Source organism: Carcharhinus amblyrhynchos, chromosome 11 (assembly GCF_965287045.1).
Source record: "Carcharhinus amblyrhynchos chromosome 11, sCarAmb.v2.hapA, whole genome shotgun sequence".
Taxonomy (NCBI): Eukaryota; Metazoa; Chordata; class Chondrichthyes; order Carcharhiniformes; family Carcharhinidae; genus Carcharhinus; species Carcharhinus amblyrhynchos.
Window position 1 is genome coordinate 65875867 of NC_137334.1, and position 19308 is coordinate 65895174.

At 38.4% G+C, this 19308-nt stretch overlaps 1 protein-coding gene across 1 annotated transcript in view; it reads right to left on the minus strand.

The window, feature by feature from the left end:
• The window catches only part of actr3 (actin related protein 3), a 59309-nt gene that overhangs the window by 38163 nt on the left and 1838 nt on the right, over positions 1 to 19308 (minus strand). The window contains exon 2 of the mRNA XM_080199303.1: positions 12850 to 12905. Coding sequence (XP_080055429.1) covers positions 12850 to 12905 — 56 coding nt within the window. The remainder of the gene's footprint in view (positions 1 to 12849; positions 12906 to 19308) is intronic.

The window sequence follows — 19308 nt, forward strand, 5'->3', positions numbered from 1 at the left end:
CTGAAGATGATGGATTCCATGACTTTAAAAGAACTCTGTTCTAGGGTCATTCACATCATGCAAGTCTAATACAAAACCATTGGTCCGTTAGAACATGCTTAAACTACTTCTCCTGAAGATGATGCGCATGGCTCCACAGACTAACATTTATTGCTCAACTTCACATAAATGGGTGCAAGAGATAAATAATAGACGGTGAGTGGGTCCATGGATTATCTCAGGAAATTAACCAATCTCTTTAGGCGGCAGTGAAGCAAGGAAGAAAAATAAAGGAAAATGAGGAAAAATTAATATTGAAAGAGTTAATCATAAATTGGAAATTCTGAGACTGAAAATAAGTTGACAGAATGCAAGGGCTTTTGGATCCATGACACTCTTATATAATCAATATTAATACCTTGAGGGTCTATTAATCCTAAGTGAATGGGCAATATTGGCAAATGGATTTTAAAGACAAAAAAATCTAAGGTCATTCACTTCGAGCCTAAAATGGAGCTAAAAGGATACTTTCTAAATGGGTAAGGATTAAAAAACAATGGAGATAAAGAGACTTGGGGTCCAGGTGTACAGATCATCAAAATGTCATGAACAGGCACAAAAAATAGTCAAAAGGTTAAAGGAATGCTTGCTTTCATGTTATGATTTAGCTATACAAAATTCTCATCAGGCCTTATCTGGAATACAGAGCAGTTTTCGGTATCACACTTTACTGGTAGCATAAGTTTACCAGAACAATATCTGGACTCCAAGGGTTAAGTTACAAGGAGGGATTTCAGAAACTATCTGAAAGGGAAACAAACAGGGGAGATGGATAGAAACTAGATGGGGAGTCAATGACAGGTGGTGCACTTCCGTAAAAATTAGAATCAGATCTTGCAAGGATATAGTTAGGAAATATTAACACACAAAAGGGTGGCAGAAACTTGAACTCTTCTGCAAACTTGAACTACAGACTATAAGACAGAGGAGCAGAATTTGGCCCTTTGAGTCTGCTCTACCATTCAATCATGGCTGATATTTTTTCTCATCCCCATTTTTCTGACTTTTCCCCATAACCCTGATCCCTTTATTAATCAGGAACCTATCTCTCTCTCAGACACTCAAGTGACCTGACCTCCACAGCCTTCAGTGGCAAAGAGTTCCACAGATTCACTACTCTCTGGCTGAATAAATTCCTGCTCATCTGTTTTAAAGGATCGTCCCTTTAGCCTAAGGTCGTCCCCTTTTGTTCTAGTTTATCCTACTAGTGGAAATATCCTCTCCAGGTCCACTCTATTCAGATCTCGCAGTATTCTGTTACCTTCAATAATATCCCCCCCTCATTCTTCTAAACACCAATGAAAACAGACCCAGAGTCCACAACCATGCCTCATACAAGCTCTTCATTCCAGGGATCATTCTTATGACCCTCCTCTGGACCCTTTCCAAGGCCAGCACATCCTTGCTCAGATAGGGGTCCAAAACTGCTCATAATACTCCAAATGAGGTCTGGCCAGAGCCTTATACAGTCTCAGAAGTACATCCCTACTCTTGTATTCTAGCCCTCTCGACATGAATGATAACACTGCATTTGCCTCCCTAACTGCTGAATGAGACTGCATGTTAATAGAACATAGAACACTACAGCACAAACAGGCCCTTCGGCCCACGAGTTGCGCCGATCACATCAACACCTACCAATCTATAGACCTATCTATAACCCCCAATCCCATAAAACCCCATATACTCATCCAGAAGTCTTTTAAAAGACCCCAGCGAGTTCGCCTCCACCACCACTGATGGCAGCCGATTCCATTCATTCACCACCCTCTGAGTGAAAAACTTACCCCTAACATCACTTCTGTACTTGCCTCCTCGCACCTTCAATCTGTGTCCTCTCGTAGCGACCGTTTCAACCCGGGGAAATGGCCTCTGAGAATCCACCCTATCTATTCCTCTCAACATTTTATAAACTTCTATCAGGTCGCCTCTCAACCTTCGTCTCTCCAGGGAAAAGAGACCCAGCTCCCTCAACCTAACTTCACAAGGCATGCGTCCCAGTCCAGGCAACATCCTTGTAAATCTCCTCTGTACCCTTTCAATAGCTTCTACGTCTTTCCTATAGTGAGGCGACCAGAACTGCGCACAGTACTCCAAATGAGGCCTGACAAGGGTCTTATAAAGTTGCAGCATTACCTCCCGACTCCTAAACTCAATCCCTCGATTAATGAAGGCCAGTACACCATACGCCTTCTTGACCACCTCCTCCACCTGCGAGGCCGATTTAAGAGTCCTGTGGACCCGGACCCCAAGATCCTTCTGCTCTTCAACACTACTAAGACTCCTGTCCTTGATAGTGTACTCGTTCATCCTGTTGGTTCTGCCAAAATGGACGACTACGCATTTATCCGTGTTGAAGTCCATCTGCCACTTCTCCGCCCAGTCCTGCATCTTATCTTAAAAGAGTCTTGAACAATGACTCCTAAGTTCCTTTGTGTTTCTGATTTTCTAGACTATTTTCTAAATGAGCAAATGCTTATGCCTCCATTCCTACTTCCAAGGAGCATAATCTCACTTTTCCACATTGTATTCCATCTGCCACTTCTTTAGCCACTCTCCTAATCTGTCCAAGTCCTTCTGCAATCCCTCTGCTTCCTCAACACTACCTGTCCCTCTACATAACTTTGTATCATCTGCAAACTTAGCAACAGTGTTTTTAGTTCCTGCCTCCAAATTGTTAATATATATTGTGAAAAGCTGTGGTGCCAGCACTGACCCTTGAGGCACACCACATTCACCAACTGCCATCCTGAGGAAGACCCCTTTATCCCCACTCTCTGCCTTCTACCAGTCAACCAATTCTCTACCCATGCCAAGATCTTACCTGTAACACCATGGGCACTTAACTTACTTAAGTTTCCGATGCGGCACCTTGTCAAAGGCCTTCTGGAAATCTAAATAAATCATGTCCACTGGCTCTCCTTTATCTAATTTCCTTGTTACCACCTCAAAGAACTCTAACAGATTTGTCCGACATGACCTCCCACTGACAAAGCCTCCTCATCTCTGGTGGTAGATCAGCTGTAAATTTAAAATGGAGGTTCATGGATTTTTGTTAACCCAAGATAGACATATGGGAAAAAAGGTATTAGTTACGGAGTTACTGATCCCCAGGCTTAAACCTATTTTCCTACTCAGATAAGTGGACTCTGCAGCAGGGAAATGATAACAAGCGTGCAATATTCTACATGTGGTTTAAGCGATTGATTATCGTTTTGGCTGTGCACCAAATCTGTTGACTGATGGTGGTCTGTTAGGGCTGCATTGCAAAAATATAATTCTAGCCCCAAATGAGCAAAGTTGTGCCCAAAGACCGTCTATGAGCAGAAAAAATACTGACTGCTTGCATTTGCCATAAAGTGCACTACTACTTTTAGGAGAGCCTTTGAAAGCCACTCGAGACTGTTCTCCACTCTATCAGCAACAGGGCTGTAATGTAAAGAGGGCATCAGAACCACCTCCCAATAAATCCCTTCAGTTATTTGCGATTAAGCATTGAAAAATAGATGCTTAGAAAAACACAACACCAATGGAAAATTATCAAAGGTTACAAATTAGGAGTGAATAATTTCTTCAGCTGAATGCTGAATTATTTTTAAATAGACAAACAAATATAGATAACTTAAGGTTTAAATATACGATACATTGGTCTTCTTTCGCGGTGGACATTTAAAAGTTAAGACATCATGTTTGACTTGAACTCTGACACACCTACAAAGTAACATAGCAACCTAGCCCCACCCATCTAAAGAATTCAAAGAATTATTTTAACTAAATGCACATATTGCAACAAGTGCAACATTGGTTTCCAGTCCAGGTCTTCCTTTCTACTTTTCAATTTTGGTGAGCAGCAAATTAAGTTCATCAGCCCATGGATTATTTGACATCAGCAAAGGAGAAAGAGTATATTTAATTAAGTCAGGGAGCACTGGCACTCTACCCCTCAGATGGCTGGATTTAAAGCTCTGAACAATGAACATAATACAAAAGTGTAACTGCAACCACTCTGGATTTAGCAAAGATTCATCTCATTGCAATTATGACACAGTCATGTTAATTAGATTACATTGTTCTTTTTCTGAAGAGTACAAAAGCAACCACTGAAGTCTGCCTTCATCTAATTGCAATATTTTAATTATTTTCTTCAAAAATAGAGAGTGGCAGCAAGTTAGCAAAACCAAGATTTAAACTTGAGAACACAAGAGGTTAGAAAAGGCAGGCTCCATCATTGTAGGTAGAAAAAGAGTACAAAATGGACCAGAAGTGAATGGGAAAAGTGGCAATGTTAGGATAAATAATTTTAAAAATGTAGTAGTTTTGGGATATCACAGAAATACTGTTAAAACAGTTTTATTAAAATAATTATTGTCACTGTCATGACACGTGCTGGAAATTAAACTGGTCAGCACAGGACAATTCCACCTGAAGCAGCCGACAGTCTAAGAGTCAACTTTCATTATATACAGCAGTTATAAATGAAAGCAGCTTCATTTCTATTCACGTTACAGGCCTAAGTCGTGTGCAAACTTTGAGAGGTATTTGTTTCAAGGTCATTTAAGCTCAGTGCTCTGACAGAAAGGTATTCAGTAAAGTTTAAAAATGTTCAAAAAAACTAAGCAGCAGCTATTTCTGAAAGAAAAGAGAGTATAATTCATAGAATCCCTAGACCATAGGAGACCATTCATCCCATTGAATCTGCACCAACCTCAATCTCACCCAGGCCCTATTGCCGCAACCCCACTTATTATTTTCCCTGCTCATCCCCCAACACTAGGGTCAATTTAGTACGGCTAATCAACCTAACCTGCACATCTTTGGACTGTGGGAGGAAACTGGTGCACCCAGAGGAAACCCACGCAGACATGAGACAAAGTCCAGAGAGACAATAACCTGAGGCTGGAATTGAACCTAGGTCCCTGGCGCTGAGGCGCAGCAGGGCTAACCACCATATAATAATTACCAGATATTTGGTAATGAAAAAAATTAAGTTTACTGGTTAGTTTTGCATTAGGTAAACCTTAATTATTACAGTTTTCTGTCATGATAGACATCGAGCCAAATGAAGATATTGCATGAAGCTTGCTAAAGCTACATTATAAATGACAAATAATTCCAACTTATCCCCCAACATCTTTATTTACACAGTCTGTGCTACTCAGCGAGAAAATGCAGTAATGTCATATTTCTATCATGTTATATCACGATTGTACCAAATACCTGAACACAATTGAAGTCAATGGTATAATACCAAGAGTGTTACACAGGAGATATCATCCTCCAGATGAATTGTTAAATAAAGGCTGTGTTTTCTTGTTATGGCAGATGCGCAAGGTTCTCCTTGCCAATACTCCTCCCTCAAATGAGAAGGTCAATGAAAACAGATTTAGCTTGTTATTCATTTTGTTGCGTTTTTGTGGAGTCTTGCTACAAGCCAAAACTTGCACAATCGTGGCTGCAGAACAAAATAATACATTGGGCACAAAATATCCTGTTATTTCGCTATGTTAATCCAAGTTTCTTCATAACTATTGTTCAAGCACTTCAGGCATAACCATTAATGCATGTAACTTCCAGGTTGTATCACCAATCTCAGTTAACAGTAAATAGTCTCACAACACCAGGTTAAATTGGTAATATGAGCTTTCGGAGCGTTGGCCCTTCATCGGGTGAGATTCACCTGACGAAGGGGCAATGCTCCAAAAGCTCATGCTTCCAAATAAACATGTTGGGCTTTAATCTGGTGTTGAGAGACTATTTACTGTGCCTACCCCAGTTCAATACCAGCAACTCCACATCAATCTCAGTTAAGACAGAAATTATACAACAATTAGCCTCAGTATCCTTCAGCTGGAGATACAGAGAAATGAACTAGTACTGAAAACAGAACTGGGCTTGGCTGGAGTTTCCCTGCCTCCTCAACCCCTATAAATAAATAACTTGTAGGTACTGTTGCACAGGCTTTGGAAATAACAGCCATTCAACCAATAAACCAGAGGGTGTCGAGTGCTCCGCAAACAGTCAGCAATGCCTTTTTGAAAGTTGAAAATGTTTACATTTTAAAACTAGAGAGAGAAATTAGGATGTAGGATTTAAAATTGTCCCCTTTCAGACATCCAGTTCCTCAGAGGCAAATATCAGCTTATCAGTTCTCATTAGAGATGCAGAAAGGAAATGTTGTTAAATATAAAGTTACTTTAATTTTAATAAAGTAGCGACATGTGAAATTAGATTTTTTCACTCCAATATCAATGTGATGCTAGTGAATGTTCTGCAGAGACAACAAAATTAGGGGTTGCAAAATTATAGGAGATCCAGTTAGATTGGTCAAGTGGAGCATGCCTGCAATTTATGGGTACAAATTGCCCAAAGTCTATCAGCACAATTTCTCCAGATTGACCACTAGAAAGCTTAACCTGAAACATTAACACTAAACATTCTACATCTGTCTGGTAGAATATTCATGTAAAATGAATTCCCTTGTGTGTAATGGAAGAGTCTGAGCTGATGATAAATTTTAATAATTAGCACCCCAAATAAATGAACATGCTTTAATCCTAATTCTAATGTGTAGCAGGTGCACTGAAGCATTTGTGAAACTTAATACTGTGGGACAGAATTTCCAAAGACTAAGTATGAATCGACTTTACTTCAGTTCTTTGTACTTCACTGAACTGTATCGGTTTCTAGGAATATTCTCTAGCCGAGGCAATAACAGTCTGTAGCACAATTTTAGGTCACAGACCCTTTGTTTTGCAGATGAACTAGTTGATAATTATCAAGAACATTATTTTTGTTTAAATTCAGTTTAGATTCTGAATTTAAAGCTCACACAAAGCTTGTAAATACAGTCAGACAACGGTAGTTCTTGTAGCAGTTTCCATTGTCCAAGAAATCAACATTTTTGCTCCTCTGAAGTAGCTGCACTGGAAAGGAAATATGGGTGTGATATTTCACATGAGTCAGTACATCTTGTGGCCTACTCAGAAATTCTTGTAAGCCTACATCATGACTTCTCAAATAGTTTGTGGCATGATCATGTACAGCATAAAGTTAAACTTGCTAATGAAAAAGACTGAACTTACAGTAGGACTTTTGAATTGTAAGTGGCTATTTAACTCAGATTTCTGGCCAAATGCTGTTATGGTAATAGTTGACCAATCCTCTCTTCATGCCAACAGAAAGCAAAGAGTGGGAGTAAATGGGTGTTTTTTCTGGTTGGCAATCAGAGACTAGTGGAATGCCTCAAGGATCAGTGTTGGGACTGCAATTGTTTATGATTTATGTAGATGATTTGGAGTTGGGGGCCAAGTCTAGTGTGTCAAAATTCGCAGATGACATTAAAATGAATGGAAGAGCAAAGTGTGCAGAGGGTCTGGCAGATGGAGTACAATGTTGGTAAATATGAGGTCATCCATTTTGGTAGGAATAACAGCAAAATGGACTATTATTTAAATGGTAAAAAATTGCAGCATGCTGCTGTGCAGAGGGACCTGGGTGTCCTTGTGCAGGAATCTCAGAGTTGGTTTGCAGGTGCAGCAGGTAATTAATAAGGCAAATGGAATTTTGACCTTCATTGCTAGAGGGATGGAGTTTAAAAAGAGTGAGATTATGTTGCAGCTGTATAAGGTGCTGGTGAGGCCACACCTAGATTACTGTGTGCAGTTTTGGTCTCCTTACTTGAGGAAATATATACTGGCATTGGATGGGGTGCAGAGGAGATTCACTAGGTTGACTCCAGAGTTCAGGGGGTTGGCTTATGAGGAGAGACTGAGTAGACTGGGACTATATTCTTCTGAACTCATAAGGGGAGATTTTATAGAAACATATAAGATTATGAAGAGAATAGACAAGCTAGAAGCAGGGGAGTTGTTCCCACTGGCAGGTCAAATTAGAACTAGGGGGCATAGCCTTAAAATAAGGGGAAGCAGATTTAGGATTGAGTTGAGGAGGAACTTCTTCACACAAAAGGTTGTGAATCTGTGGAATTCCCTGCCCAGTGAAGCAGTCGAGGCTACCTCATTGAACGTTTTTAAGGCAAGGATAGATACATTTTTTAATAGTAAATGAATTAAGGGTTATGGTGAGCACGCGGGTAAGTGGAGCACAGTCCACAAAAAGATCGGCCATTATCTTATTGAGTGGCGGAGCAGGCTTGAGGGGCCAGATGGCCTACTCCTGCTCCTAGTTCTTATGTTCTTATGCGTTTTTCTTCCACCAATTCTAATACAACTAATTTCATAGTTCCATCCACTTTTTAAAAGTACAATCGTTGTTTAATGATTAAACCCGGTTTTCAAGTGTGTCGTGAGTTGGGTAGCCCAAAAACAACCGTTACTCTCTTACTGTATCCTTAATCATAGAATATTAGGGACAGGCAAAGGCTAATAAAATCCTGAGTAATCCAATCCCAACAGATCTGCCCACAAGTTTGTGCAAAGCAAAGATCTGTGATAGCCAAGCTCCCATTCTCACATGAACGCATATTCATGTAACCCAAAATGTGCCTACAAATGTGATTGATGTCAAAATCAACAGACTCAAATGTCAAATGAAAAAAACACTATAAAGCTGCAAATGTGAAAAAGTCTGCATTTAATAAACACCTTACAATAGCCCAACCTTGTCAAAGACTTTGCATTGAAAAACTTCAGGAATTAAGTCTGAAAAAACTCCAATCTTTTACTACAGAGCATGTTTTCTTCAGACACCCGTGACAGAGTCCACCAGTCATCAGCACAGTCAAACATGTGTTTGGTGTTTTCATGCTGCAATGTAAAATCCCAGAGCATCTCTATGGCCTCCACAGCATCAGCTAGAGAAACAAGCATTCAGGTGGAAGGGCATGCATCAGATTCTCCAGTCATTGGTCTCCTTGGGTTTCATGATTTCACACTTAAGATTTCAAGTCAAATATGGCTTTACTTCAGTTAAGAGTCAAATTCAACTTGAAATATTAATTGTTTTTCTCTCCACAAAATGTTGCCTGATCTGTATTTTCAGTATTTTCAACACTGTTAATTATAAAAAGCTGTGTTTTGATTAAGTAGATAGGGATAAACTGTACAGGCAAGAGGATTGATAACCAGACGACAGACTGAACATAATTGACAAAATAATCAGCAAGGCAGTGGTAGTTTTGTCAACGTCTGGAAGACACAATAGTAATTTAAAAATAAAGAGGCCACGTACTCAAAGGAAAAATTTGCACATCTCCGGAAAAAAAAGGCATGATGTGAAGAGCCATCACCGATACAATAGGCTTTTTTCCATTTGGTAAAACCTTGATAAAGCTAGACAATGGGATCACATCTTTGATATCAATTTCTGTATATAACGCTTATTTACATTTTCATACACACGTCAGTTTATTTTAAAACGTGGCAGTACTTAGAAAGATTATAACCTGTTATCATGCCAGGCTGAATGCATATAAAATATTGTTAAGGAACATCCATTTAAAGCTAATGGACAGGTAAATCAGCTTTCTAAGCTCAAAGCACAAGTTCATACTGATAATTTAACTCTACAGTGCATTGAAAGAGCTGCAGTTGGAAGCCAATGTGTCTCTGAGCAGCCATTTAAAACCTTCAGCAAAGTGAGCGGAATCCGTCTTTTTTTTAAATAAAGGATTGATGCAAGTTAAACAAGTCAAACAATTTCATTGTCAGTGATTTTTGTTCTTTTCTGCCAAAAAAATCCTGACATTTCATTAACAATACAGCAATCTTCAGAAATATACTCCCCAATTAATTGAAACTTGTTTTAACTTTTTTTTAAATGTCGTAATTGAGATACCCTATGGGAGGACTAAATTATTTCAATGTTGGAAACTATATAAGGACAAAATGGAACGTAATGGAACAATCTCTACTTTCTTGTAAGTGTGCAGCTCCAACATTGAAGGAACTCAATGATACAGGACAAAGCAGTCCACTTAATTGGTGCCCCATTCACCATTTGTGGACCAAGGTTACAGTAACTATCGCTAATAATTCACTGCAGCAACTTGCTAAGGTTTCTTGAATAACACTGCCATAATCCATGACGTCTACTACCAAGGAGGACAAAGGTAGCAGGAGCATGGGAAAGCCTCCACCTCCAAGTCACACTATCCTGACTTGGAAATATACCAGCCTCACTGGGTCAAAATCCTAAAACTCAACAGCACTGTAGAAATATTTCCACCATGTTTCCTGCAATGGTTCAAGGTGGTGGCTCACCGCCACGTTTGAGGGCATTGAAACTTGGTGTCAAACGCTGGCCTTACCAGTAACAAGACACATGCCACAAATGGTTAAAAAAAATGCAATGTCCACCTTGATGTAAGTAGCTTTTGACAATCAGTAATGAAACTCTGAGATAGAACAGCTTTTCACATCAATCACCTCTCGCTGTTGAGTTAGCACATAGCTAGTAGCTGGGGATGTCAAATATTCACTTCCAATTCAGATTCATTTTAACAATCAAATTCTTCTCAATCAGCAGTTAAAAAATTAAATGTTGGAAATGGTTAAGAGAGCAAGATCAGAATGGTATTCTCCTGAGTGGTGGTCCATTTGCTTTTAGCAGCAAAAAATTCATTTTTTTTTCCTTCCTGCATTCAGGTTAGTGCATAAAAATTGACCCCAACAGATCAGAAATACTGCACTTGCAATAAATTTTAAATCTATGGATTGTTTACAAACACATTTCAAAGGAGGATCTGCCCAACTACTGAACACACTAATCAAGTCAATTTTGAATGTCAGAAGTTGTGCTTCACTGAAAAAATGGCTGCATCTTGATAGTTTTATGTAGTATGTCCTTATGAATGGAACTCTGAACGGAAGCCAATTTAAAAAAAATAACAGTTATCTAGTCTATTAGTGACCAACTCTAAGAGGTGTTGAGGTCAGCAGGTAATCAACATACTTTGTTGTACTTGCAAGTATATAATATCCTAAATGTACAGAACATTCATGCTACATCCAAGACATTTAGTATTTTACCCGTTACCCTATGACATCGCTTCTGGTGACAGAGCACATAATTTAATAATGCAGAGTTGTGTACAACGTAACATATTCAGGTTCACCTAATAGCTGGAGAAATTCCATCCTTATTTCTTGCCTGAAACTATTATACATGCTTAAAAGTAGTAAATTCTGCAATTTAGCCACTCTTCATAAAAAATTATTTAGGTTACATTTAAATTTAATTTATAGCTCGTTGCAAAGGACATGATTCACAAAATTGTAGGCAACAAGTGACAGCATGGAGGTAGGTATATAAAGATTTATTACTGGATCATATGTAAGATTTTGCAATTATGAGGAATAATTCTCAGGTTTGGCGATAGTTTGGAGAGCATCTTTATTATTTGTAGCGATCGGATGGAACGTCAGACTGATTTATTGGTCGACTCTTGGAGTCCCATGATAAAATACACACTTGACACCTGCTAGGGTAGGAGGTGGCAATAGAAAAGATGCTTAGCCCTGAAACAGAGGAGACACCTAGAGTCTTTGAGAAATGGGTACTTGGAACAGGGTCTGGTTATACTGTGTGATGCAGCATAGCTGTATCAGGTGGGGAGTAACAATATTGAGAACAGAAGTCGAGATCTGGCATCAGCATGTGGTTAATTGAGTGGCTGATGGGAGAGTTGAGGGTCTTTTTTTTAGAAAAAACGTTTGTCACAAGTAGGTTTACATTGATACTGCAGCGAAATTATGAAAATCCTCTAGTTGCCACACTCCAGCACCTGTTTGGGTACACTAAGGGAGTATTTAGCATGGTCAATTCACCTAATCAGCGCGTCTGTTGTACTGAGGGGGGGAATCAGGAGCACCTGGAGGAAATCCATGCACAGGGAAAACGTACACAATCCACACAAAGACCCATGCCAGAAATCAAACCCAGTCTCTGGTGCTGAGACACAGCAACGCTAACTACTGCGTTGCCCCTAAATTTTAGGGGTCGAGTATTACTTTTTAATGAAAGGTTTTGGGATATGGAACTATCGCAACTGTGCACAGAAATGAATTGAAGGCACAGGCCTCTAAGACATGTTAAAAACTTTATTTCCAACATTAGAAATTTCAGTAACTGAGATAAAAAATGACTGGAGACTTTTCTCAAAACCCTGGTTCAACTGATAGGTCATTGAAAATTTGGTTTTTTTGGTTCTCTTAAAAGCAGCTTTCTACTTCCTCCTAGGTTTCCCAAAAACACTGACAGCAAAAGTGAAGATCAATAAGTGACATAGCATAGCCATTATACCCAATATTTAATACATACTTAACAATAGTATGTGTCCTGTAAACATTATACAGATACATTAAACACTTTTATTAACCCTAATAATTCCTCTGATGCACTTTGACTACAAGCTTAACTAGCCATTCAGTATCATTTCGCTTGAATTCAAGAGCCCAAATTAAAAGTATAGGATACTAAATTAACCAAAAACTTTTAAACCCATGATTGCCAAAATGTTGCTGACTGCTTTACCTAGTCCATTAAATATTAAAAGGTGAAGTATGATATAATTTTTTTTAACAAAGTTTTGTCAAAAATATTGTTACAAATGTATTGAAAGTTCTGCAAATGATCGAATTATATTACGTATTACTGAAGACACTGAAGTAAACTAATTTAAACTGTTCATGCAAGGTTACTAAAGCACAAATTTTGCTTTTACACAAGTTAGATATTTCAGTTTAACTTTTGCTCAAGAGAATGGAAAAATCTTACATTCTATAGGAAAAGCTGTGAAACTTTATTTTCTATCAAGATGAAACATTAGAAAGATTCATATACTGAACTCACATGATGGAATTATGAACTGTGGCTCTGTATTCCCAGCATACCCAAGCTTTGTATACCTGCAAGATGAAAAAAAATTGTTTCAGAAACTTTTTTTGAAGAACCCTTATTGCCACAACTGAGTGTTTGAAACTTGCCTACTTCACTTCTAATGCACGTTAAATAAAAAACATTGGAAGTATTGCCTCAGTGTCTTAAGGAACCCAGTTGTGTAATAAGTTTCCTCTCCCATTTTGTTTCTCTTCAGTGGCTTGGTGAGGCCTAGCAATCTTTTAGGCACGATGGTCTGAGCAGCAGCTGTTATTCACAGGTTTCACAAGGACCAAAGCAAATTATTATGAATATCTCACCCTCAAACTACATGGCAAAGTGGTTGGGACATGCCCAAATTAATCCAGTTAACCGAAACATCATTTGAGAGTAGGATTCTAATTAGAACCTTTTGCAATGAAATCTAGCAGCTCAGTCAAATCACACACTAGAAATAACACTCTGGTTGGATGAGAGTGGAAGATAGGGTTTACAATCTATGTCAATGATCTTTCAGATTTTCCTTAGGCTTTAAAGTCTTGAAACACTGCTCAATTTGTCAGGTTTAAAATGGAATCTACAAGAGAAACTTATAACTCAATTTTTCATAACTAATCATTCTATGAGAAATTAGTTTATCAAGAAAACCATGATCTCAGATCCTGCTGTTCATAGATGATACATGGCCGAGAGACATTTTAGAAAAATCAGTATTTAACAACTCAATGTTCAGTACCTTCCAGAATCTTGAAAAAGCAAAGAAACTCAAATTCTAACTGGAAATTGAAGTGCATCCATTATTAGTTGAAGTGCATGCCTGGGAATTCAACAAACTACATGTTCTCAGAATGCTGTTAGGGTTGCTCAAAAAAAAACAAAGGCCAAACTTCTGAGAAAGCCCAAAATTTTTAAAAATTTTAGTAAGATAATACAAGACAACTATCAAATTAGTAAATTTTATCATGTTACTTGCAAATTATGTATTTTAAATTCATACTTGCTTAAAAGTGTAAATATTATAAACTTAGTGTACATAAACTGGCTCATTAACATTACAGTGGCAGGTAAGTTAGAAATTCCCATGAGTATTTATGTCAGCAGTTTCAATTAAATGTTGATATACTAACCAGAAACAGGCAATTGAAAGTCAAGCTTATGGGCATATGTAAATACTTTCAGCAGTCTCCTTTACAGTAACCGAATGACCAATGGATGAAGCTATGACAATTGACTTGGCACCTTTCGTCAGAACTGTGACATTGCTGTGGTCTCATCTTTACATTTGGAATGCATAATGTCCAACAATTGTTTATTAATTTTCAACTCACTTTTTCTCTTCGCTCACTACCTGACAGATGTTCTATCCTTTCGAGTGGTCAGGACTTCATTTCTTTCAACTTTCAGTTTAATATACATTTCAGATATTATTTGTCAACTTGAATTTCCTGTTGTAGGATGCACCATTATATATTACTAAAACCAGCTTCCTTATTCAGGCAATGTAATTATGAAATCCCCATTTTCACTCCAGTTGTCTACATATTGGAGGGAGACCACATCTGTCAATTTTACTCAATGAAAAAGAGACTTAGAAGGTACAAAATCTGTAACAAATAGCTGATGTCAGGAAAAATTTTCGAAGTTCTGTTAAAAACTCTGGGAGAGGGAAGGATAGTACAGAAAATGCCACTTGCACTGAATTTGCTATTTATATTTTACAATCAATAGGATGGATTCTGATCGCTGATGGAATGAATGGGGTTGCCAGCTGAAGACAAATCAAGAAGGCAGCCTAAAATAACAGTTTTGCAAAATGTTGACTTTTCATTACCACAAATATGAATCAGTCCCTTCAGTTAGTGAAAAAGTACAGGAACTGCCTTAGATTGAAGGTCCTTCTATTTCCTGTGGTGAGACTTGTTCTTAAAAGCATTTCATTGACGTGTGTGCATCAATTAGTTTTAGTTAAAAAAAAACTGCTTAGTTTTCAGCAAGTCAACAAGAATAATCACAGAGCAGTTTGAAAATAGAGATTTATATTGCAGATTACCAGCACTTCAAGATGGACTCCAACAATCACTTCTGCAGAGTTCTCTTTGTTGGCTTTGGGGACAAGTGAAACACATGGTGCAATATTGAGCCAAGATTAAATAATTAAGTTTAATTCCCAATCTGTGAAAAGTCCCTCCAATACTGGTTTTCAAACAATTACTGTTGCTGGTTTACATGTGGTTTATAAGAGAGACTGAGTTAGAACATGACTCACATATGAAGGGGCCATTGTTGACTCAGCTAACACCGCTTACGGTCTGGCTTCAGATGAAAACCAACTATCTGGGCAAGTTACTGGAGAATAAAGCTTTAGGCCATATGACAAAATGGAGGGAAAGAACAATAAGAACATACAATAAGGAAATTAAAGCAGCAGCAAGCCATTTAACTCCGAGATTGCTCTGTCATTCAACATAATTGCAGAAGATCTGCTAAGAAGTCACCATGTTGCATTATTCCTGCAGTGCTTAGTATCCAAAAAAAATCTATCCACCCTTCCTGAAAATCTAGCTAGACTTGCACTTCTTTCTTCCACAGGATTGAAGAGATTTTCAGTTCATTTATGGGATGTGGGCATCACTGACAAGTCCAACATTCGCTGCCCAGCCTTTTTGAACTGCTGCAGTCCATTTGGTGTGGGTAACACAACACCACCAACCGCACCGCCCCCACCCTAGTGCTGCTGGGAAGGACACCCAGGATTTTAATCCAGCAATGAAAAAACAGTGATATAGTTACAAGTCAGGGTGATGTATAGCTTGGAGGGGAACTTGGTAATGATGGGTTGCTGTTCTTCCATGCATCTGCAGCCCTTGCCCTTCTAGGTGGTATAGATTAGTGTTTAGAAAGTGCTGTCCAAGGAAATTTGGCGAGTTGCTGCTGTGCATCATGTTGATGGTGTATACTACTGTGCTTGTGCACCAGTGATGGATAGAATAAATGTATCCTGTACCACCATCTTGAACAATCAAGCACACAATGTCCTGGATGGCATTGAGCTTCTCAATGTTGTTGAAAAACTGCATTCAGTCAGGCAAGTGAGTATTCCATCACACTCCTGAATTGTGCCACACTGCTGGTGGGTAGGCTTTGGGAGTCCAGAGTGGAATTATCTGCTGCAGAATTCCCCAGTCTCTGAACTGCTCTTGCAAATATAAAACAACATCAAGGGGATATGGTTTGATACTCTGACTGGAGATGACTATTGCCTGGCATTTGGTCAAGTGTATTACTTTCCACTGATCAGCTCAAGCCTGAATATTGTCCATAGATATACAGGTTAGATGGAATGGCAATGGTAAATTCCCCCTTAGTTTCCCAAGATGTGTCGGTTAGATTGATCCGCCACTTACAGGGATAGGAGCAGGGTAGTGGCCTATGAAAAATACTGTTAGGCTATATGGGCTAAATGGCTTCCTTCTACACTGTAGGGATTCTATGCTATGGACACTGATCTCTTCAGAAACTGAAAAGTTGCAAACACTGCAATTATTTGCAAACATCTCCACTTCTGATGCATAATGGGCAGGAGGTCATTAAGGAAGGAGCTGAAGGAGGTTGGTCCCAGGATACCAATCCTGAGAAACACTCTGCTGAGATGACTGGCCTCCAACAACCACAACGATCTTCCTTTGCTTGCAACTGAAAAATCCTGTAACTTCTAAATGTCCTTTCTTTAGGAGCAATAAGCAAAGTAGGTGCAAAGTTCTAGGCTTATGGATTGTTCTTGTAAAATAATTATGTCTTAGGGTTAAGGTATATTGGTAATGCAATGAAGTTATTTTAAAAAAAATAAAAGACAAACATGAGAAATAAATTTTGTAAACTGGGAAATAAGACAACTGTAAATTCCTCTGTACACAAAAAAAGGAACTGAACTTGTCAAGGAACCAAGCCAAAATACCAAACCTGTCACAGCAGGCCCTAGCATTGCAGAAGTGTGATTACCTCCATTTTCATTGCAGTGGAAAGACTACATAAACATCTTTACTAAATTCAGCAGACAAACAGGATTAATATTTATTCAGAATGGTGTAAACGCAACACTAACCTCACATGCAGCATTTATTAGATAGTTTCAGATCCTTTTGTGGCCTGAATCAAGTTTTATCATACAATTCATATACCTTTCCCCTCTACATTAGAATTGCTGCACATAGCATGCTACAAAATTCCTGCAAATTTTACACATTTCCCAAAACAGTTGCCCCAATTACACTTGGTTGATAACAGCAAAGTTACATTTATTGGACTCATTTTAGGAATTGACATGGAGTAGTTGCTAGGGGGTATTAAAGGTTTCCTTGATCCAATTTATTTTGAGCCGAAGATCAGGCTTTATTGCACAAACTGTTACAAGAATAACTTTCAATCACTAATCACTTCTACAAACTCAATGTTTTTCTCAAAAACAGCAGCAAAACTATTAAAACTGAACAAAAATGTTCAATTATCTTGGATTAGGTATTTTAATGTTTTCTGCCACACACTAGGCTAATGTACAAAAACTGACAGAGGAAGTGCATTTGTTGATGGATGCAAAAAAATGTACTTTCAGTAACAAAAGTGAAAGCATCTACAACATGAACCTATACTAGAAATACTCAAAAGGAAAATATGAATTTACTACTAAAAATAAACAAGATAATAGCTTTTCCCAGCTACAAGTAACTTGCATTGAATATGTTGAGACTATCATTGCTCACTGAAGGAAAACTCTTGCAGCATTCATTTCCTTAAATTCATCACAATCTTACACAGAAAGCCATGAGTATGCCTACCTTGTACCATTACTTCACATGTTACTTATATCTCTATTACTTATCAGACTCATGAATAGTGTCAATATTATAATTTATTAACAGTTTATTTCGCAGCTATAAACCTCCTCTTAACAGGATCCAGCTCAGACTTTTCCAATGTACCAAGCAGACTGATTTAATACTTCCTACTTATTTCAGAACTGTTTTGTTAACTTTAGTCACACGAGTTACTTCATACGATTAAGTAATTTACTGATACCCTTCATTTAGATTTACAACTGAAATAGATCAGGGTATTAGAATCACCATGAAATATCAAAAGAATGTCTCAGAGTTTCAGAGATGTCAAAAATAAGACAAGTCAATCACATCTGCATTTAAGTTGCTTGCATCAAGCACACTTTACTGACAAAACATATGGGAAAATCTGATATGAGCAGCAAAATGTAAGAAAAATTAATTTCATGAGTGACAAATTGGGTCAGCCCACTCATGAGGCATACATTTTCATCATGCATCATTCAGTGGCCTTATTTTCAAACAACAATACTTGCTCTTGTCGACAGACAGCTGGAAATATTGCCTCCATACAACTGTAAATAATAAGAATGCTGTAAAACATCAAATCTAAAATACTTCAAATAATAAACAAGTAAATTTATTAATCCTCAAAATAGAGACAATTCTCAACCCTTTCCTCTGTTGAGCATTGCGTTTATTGAGATTTGCAATGATGTATTCAAACACACTAGGGTTATCAGTTGCCGTAATCAGTGTGGATCAAAGCTTCTACCTTGTCCCACCAATATGATTCAACTTCAGATGTACCTACCAACTAGTCCTAGAGCTTCTGGTGACTTAGATTGCCAATTTAAAAAAGTTTTTTTTAATTCTGCAAGGTGATAAATTATAGGTTCATAGGATCCTAGAGTGCAGAAGGAGGCATTCAGCCCATTGAGTCTACATTGACCACAATTCCACCCAGGCCCTATCCCCATAATGGGGATAGCACCTGGGTGGGATTGTGGTCAATGCATTTACCCTAGCTAGTCCCCTGACACCAAGGGGCAATTCAACATGGCCAATCCACCTAACCCTCACATCTTTGGACTGTGGGAGGAAACCCACACAGACAGTAACCCAAGCCAGGAATCAAACTCAGGTCCCTGGCACAGTGAGGCAATGGTGCTAACCACTGTGCCACCCTCAAATTCATGTTTTAATTCAAAATCTTTTAAACTGATATGTTATAGTGCAAATGGTGTTTTATCCATAAGGATTGAGAGATGAAAACAGATCAGAAATATAGATTTACGGCACATGCTTGCTGAAAGAGCAATCCAGTTTAATCCTACCTTCCAGCTTTTGGTTGGTAAGCTTTATGTTACAGCATCTCAGATGCACAAGTGTTTTGTTTTTAAATGGGGATTTCTGTCTCTACCATCCTTTCAGACAGTGAGTTTAAGACCCCCACCTACCTCTGGGTGAAAAGAATTACTGACCTTCACTGAAACCCTTTCAATTACTTTAAATCCATACCCCCACCGGGCAAATCAATCCTTCCCACCTGCTCCATGTAGGTCCCTTATTTCATATACTTCAATTAAATCGCCCCTCA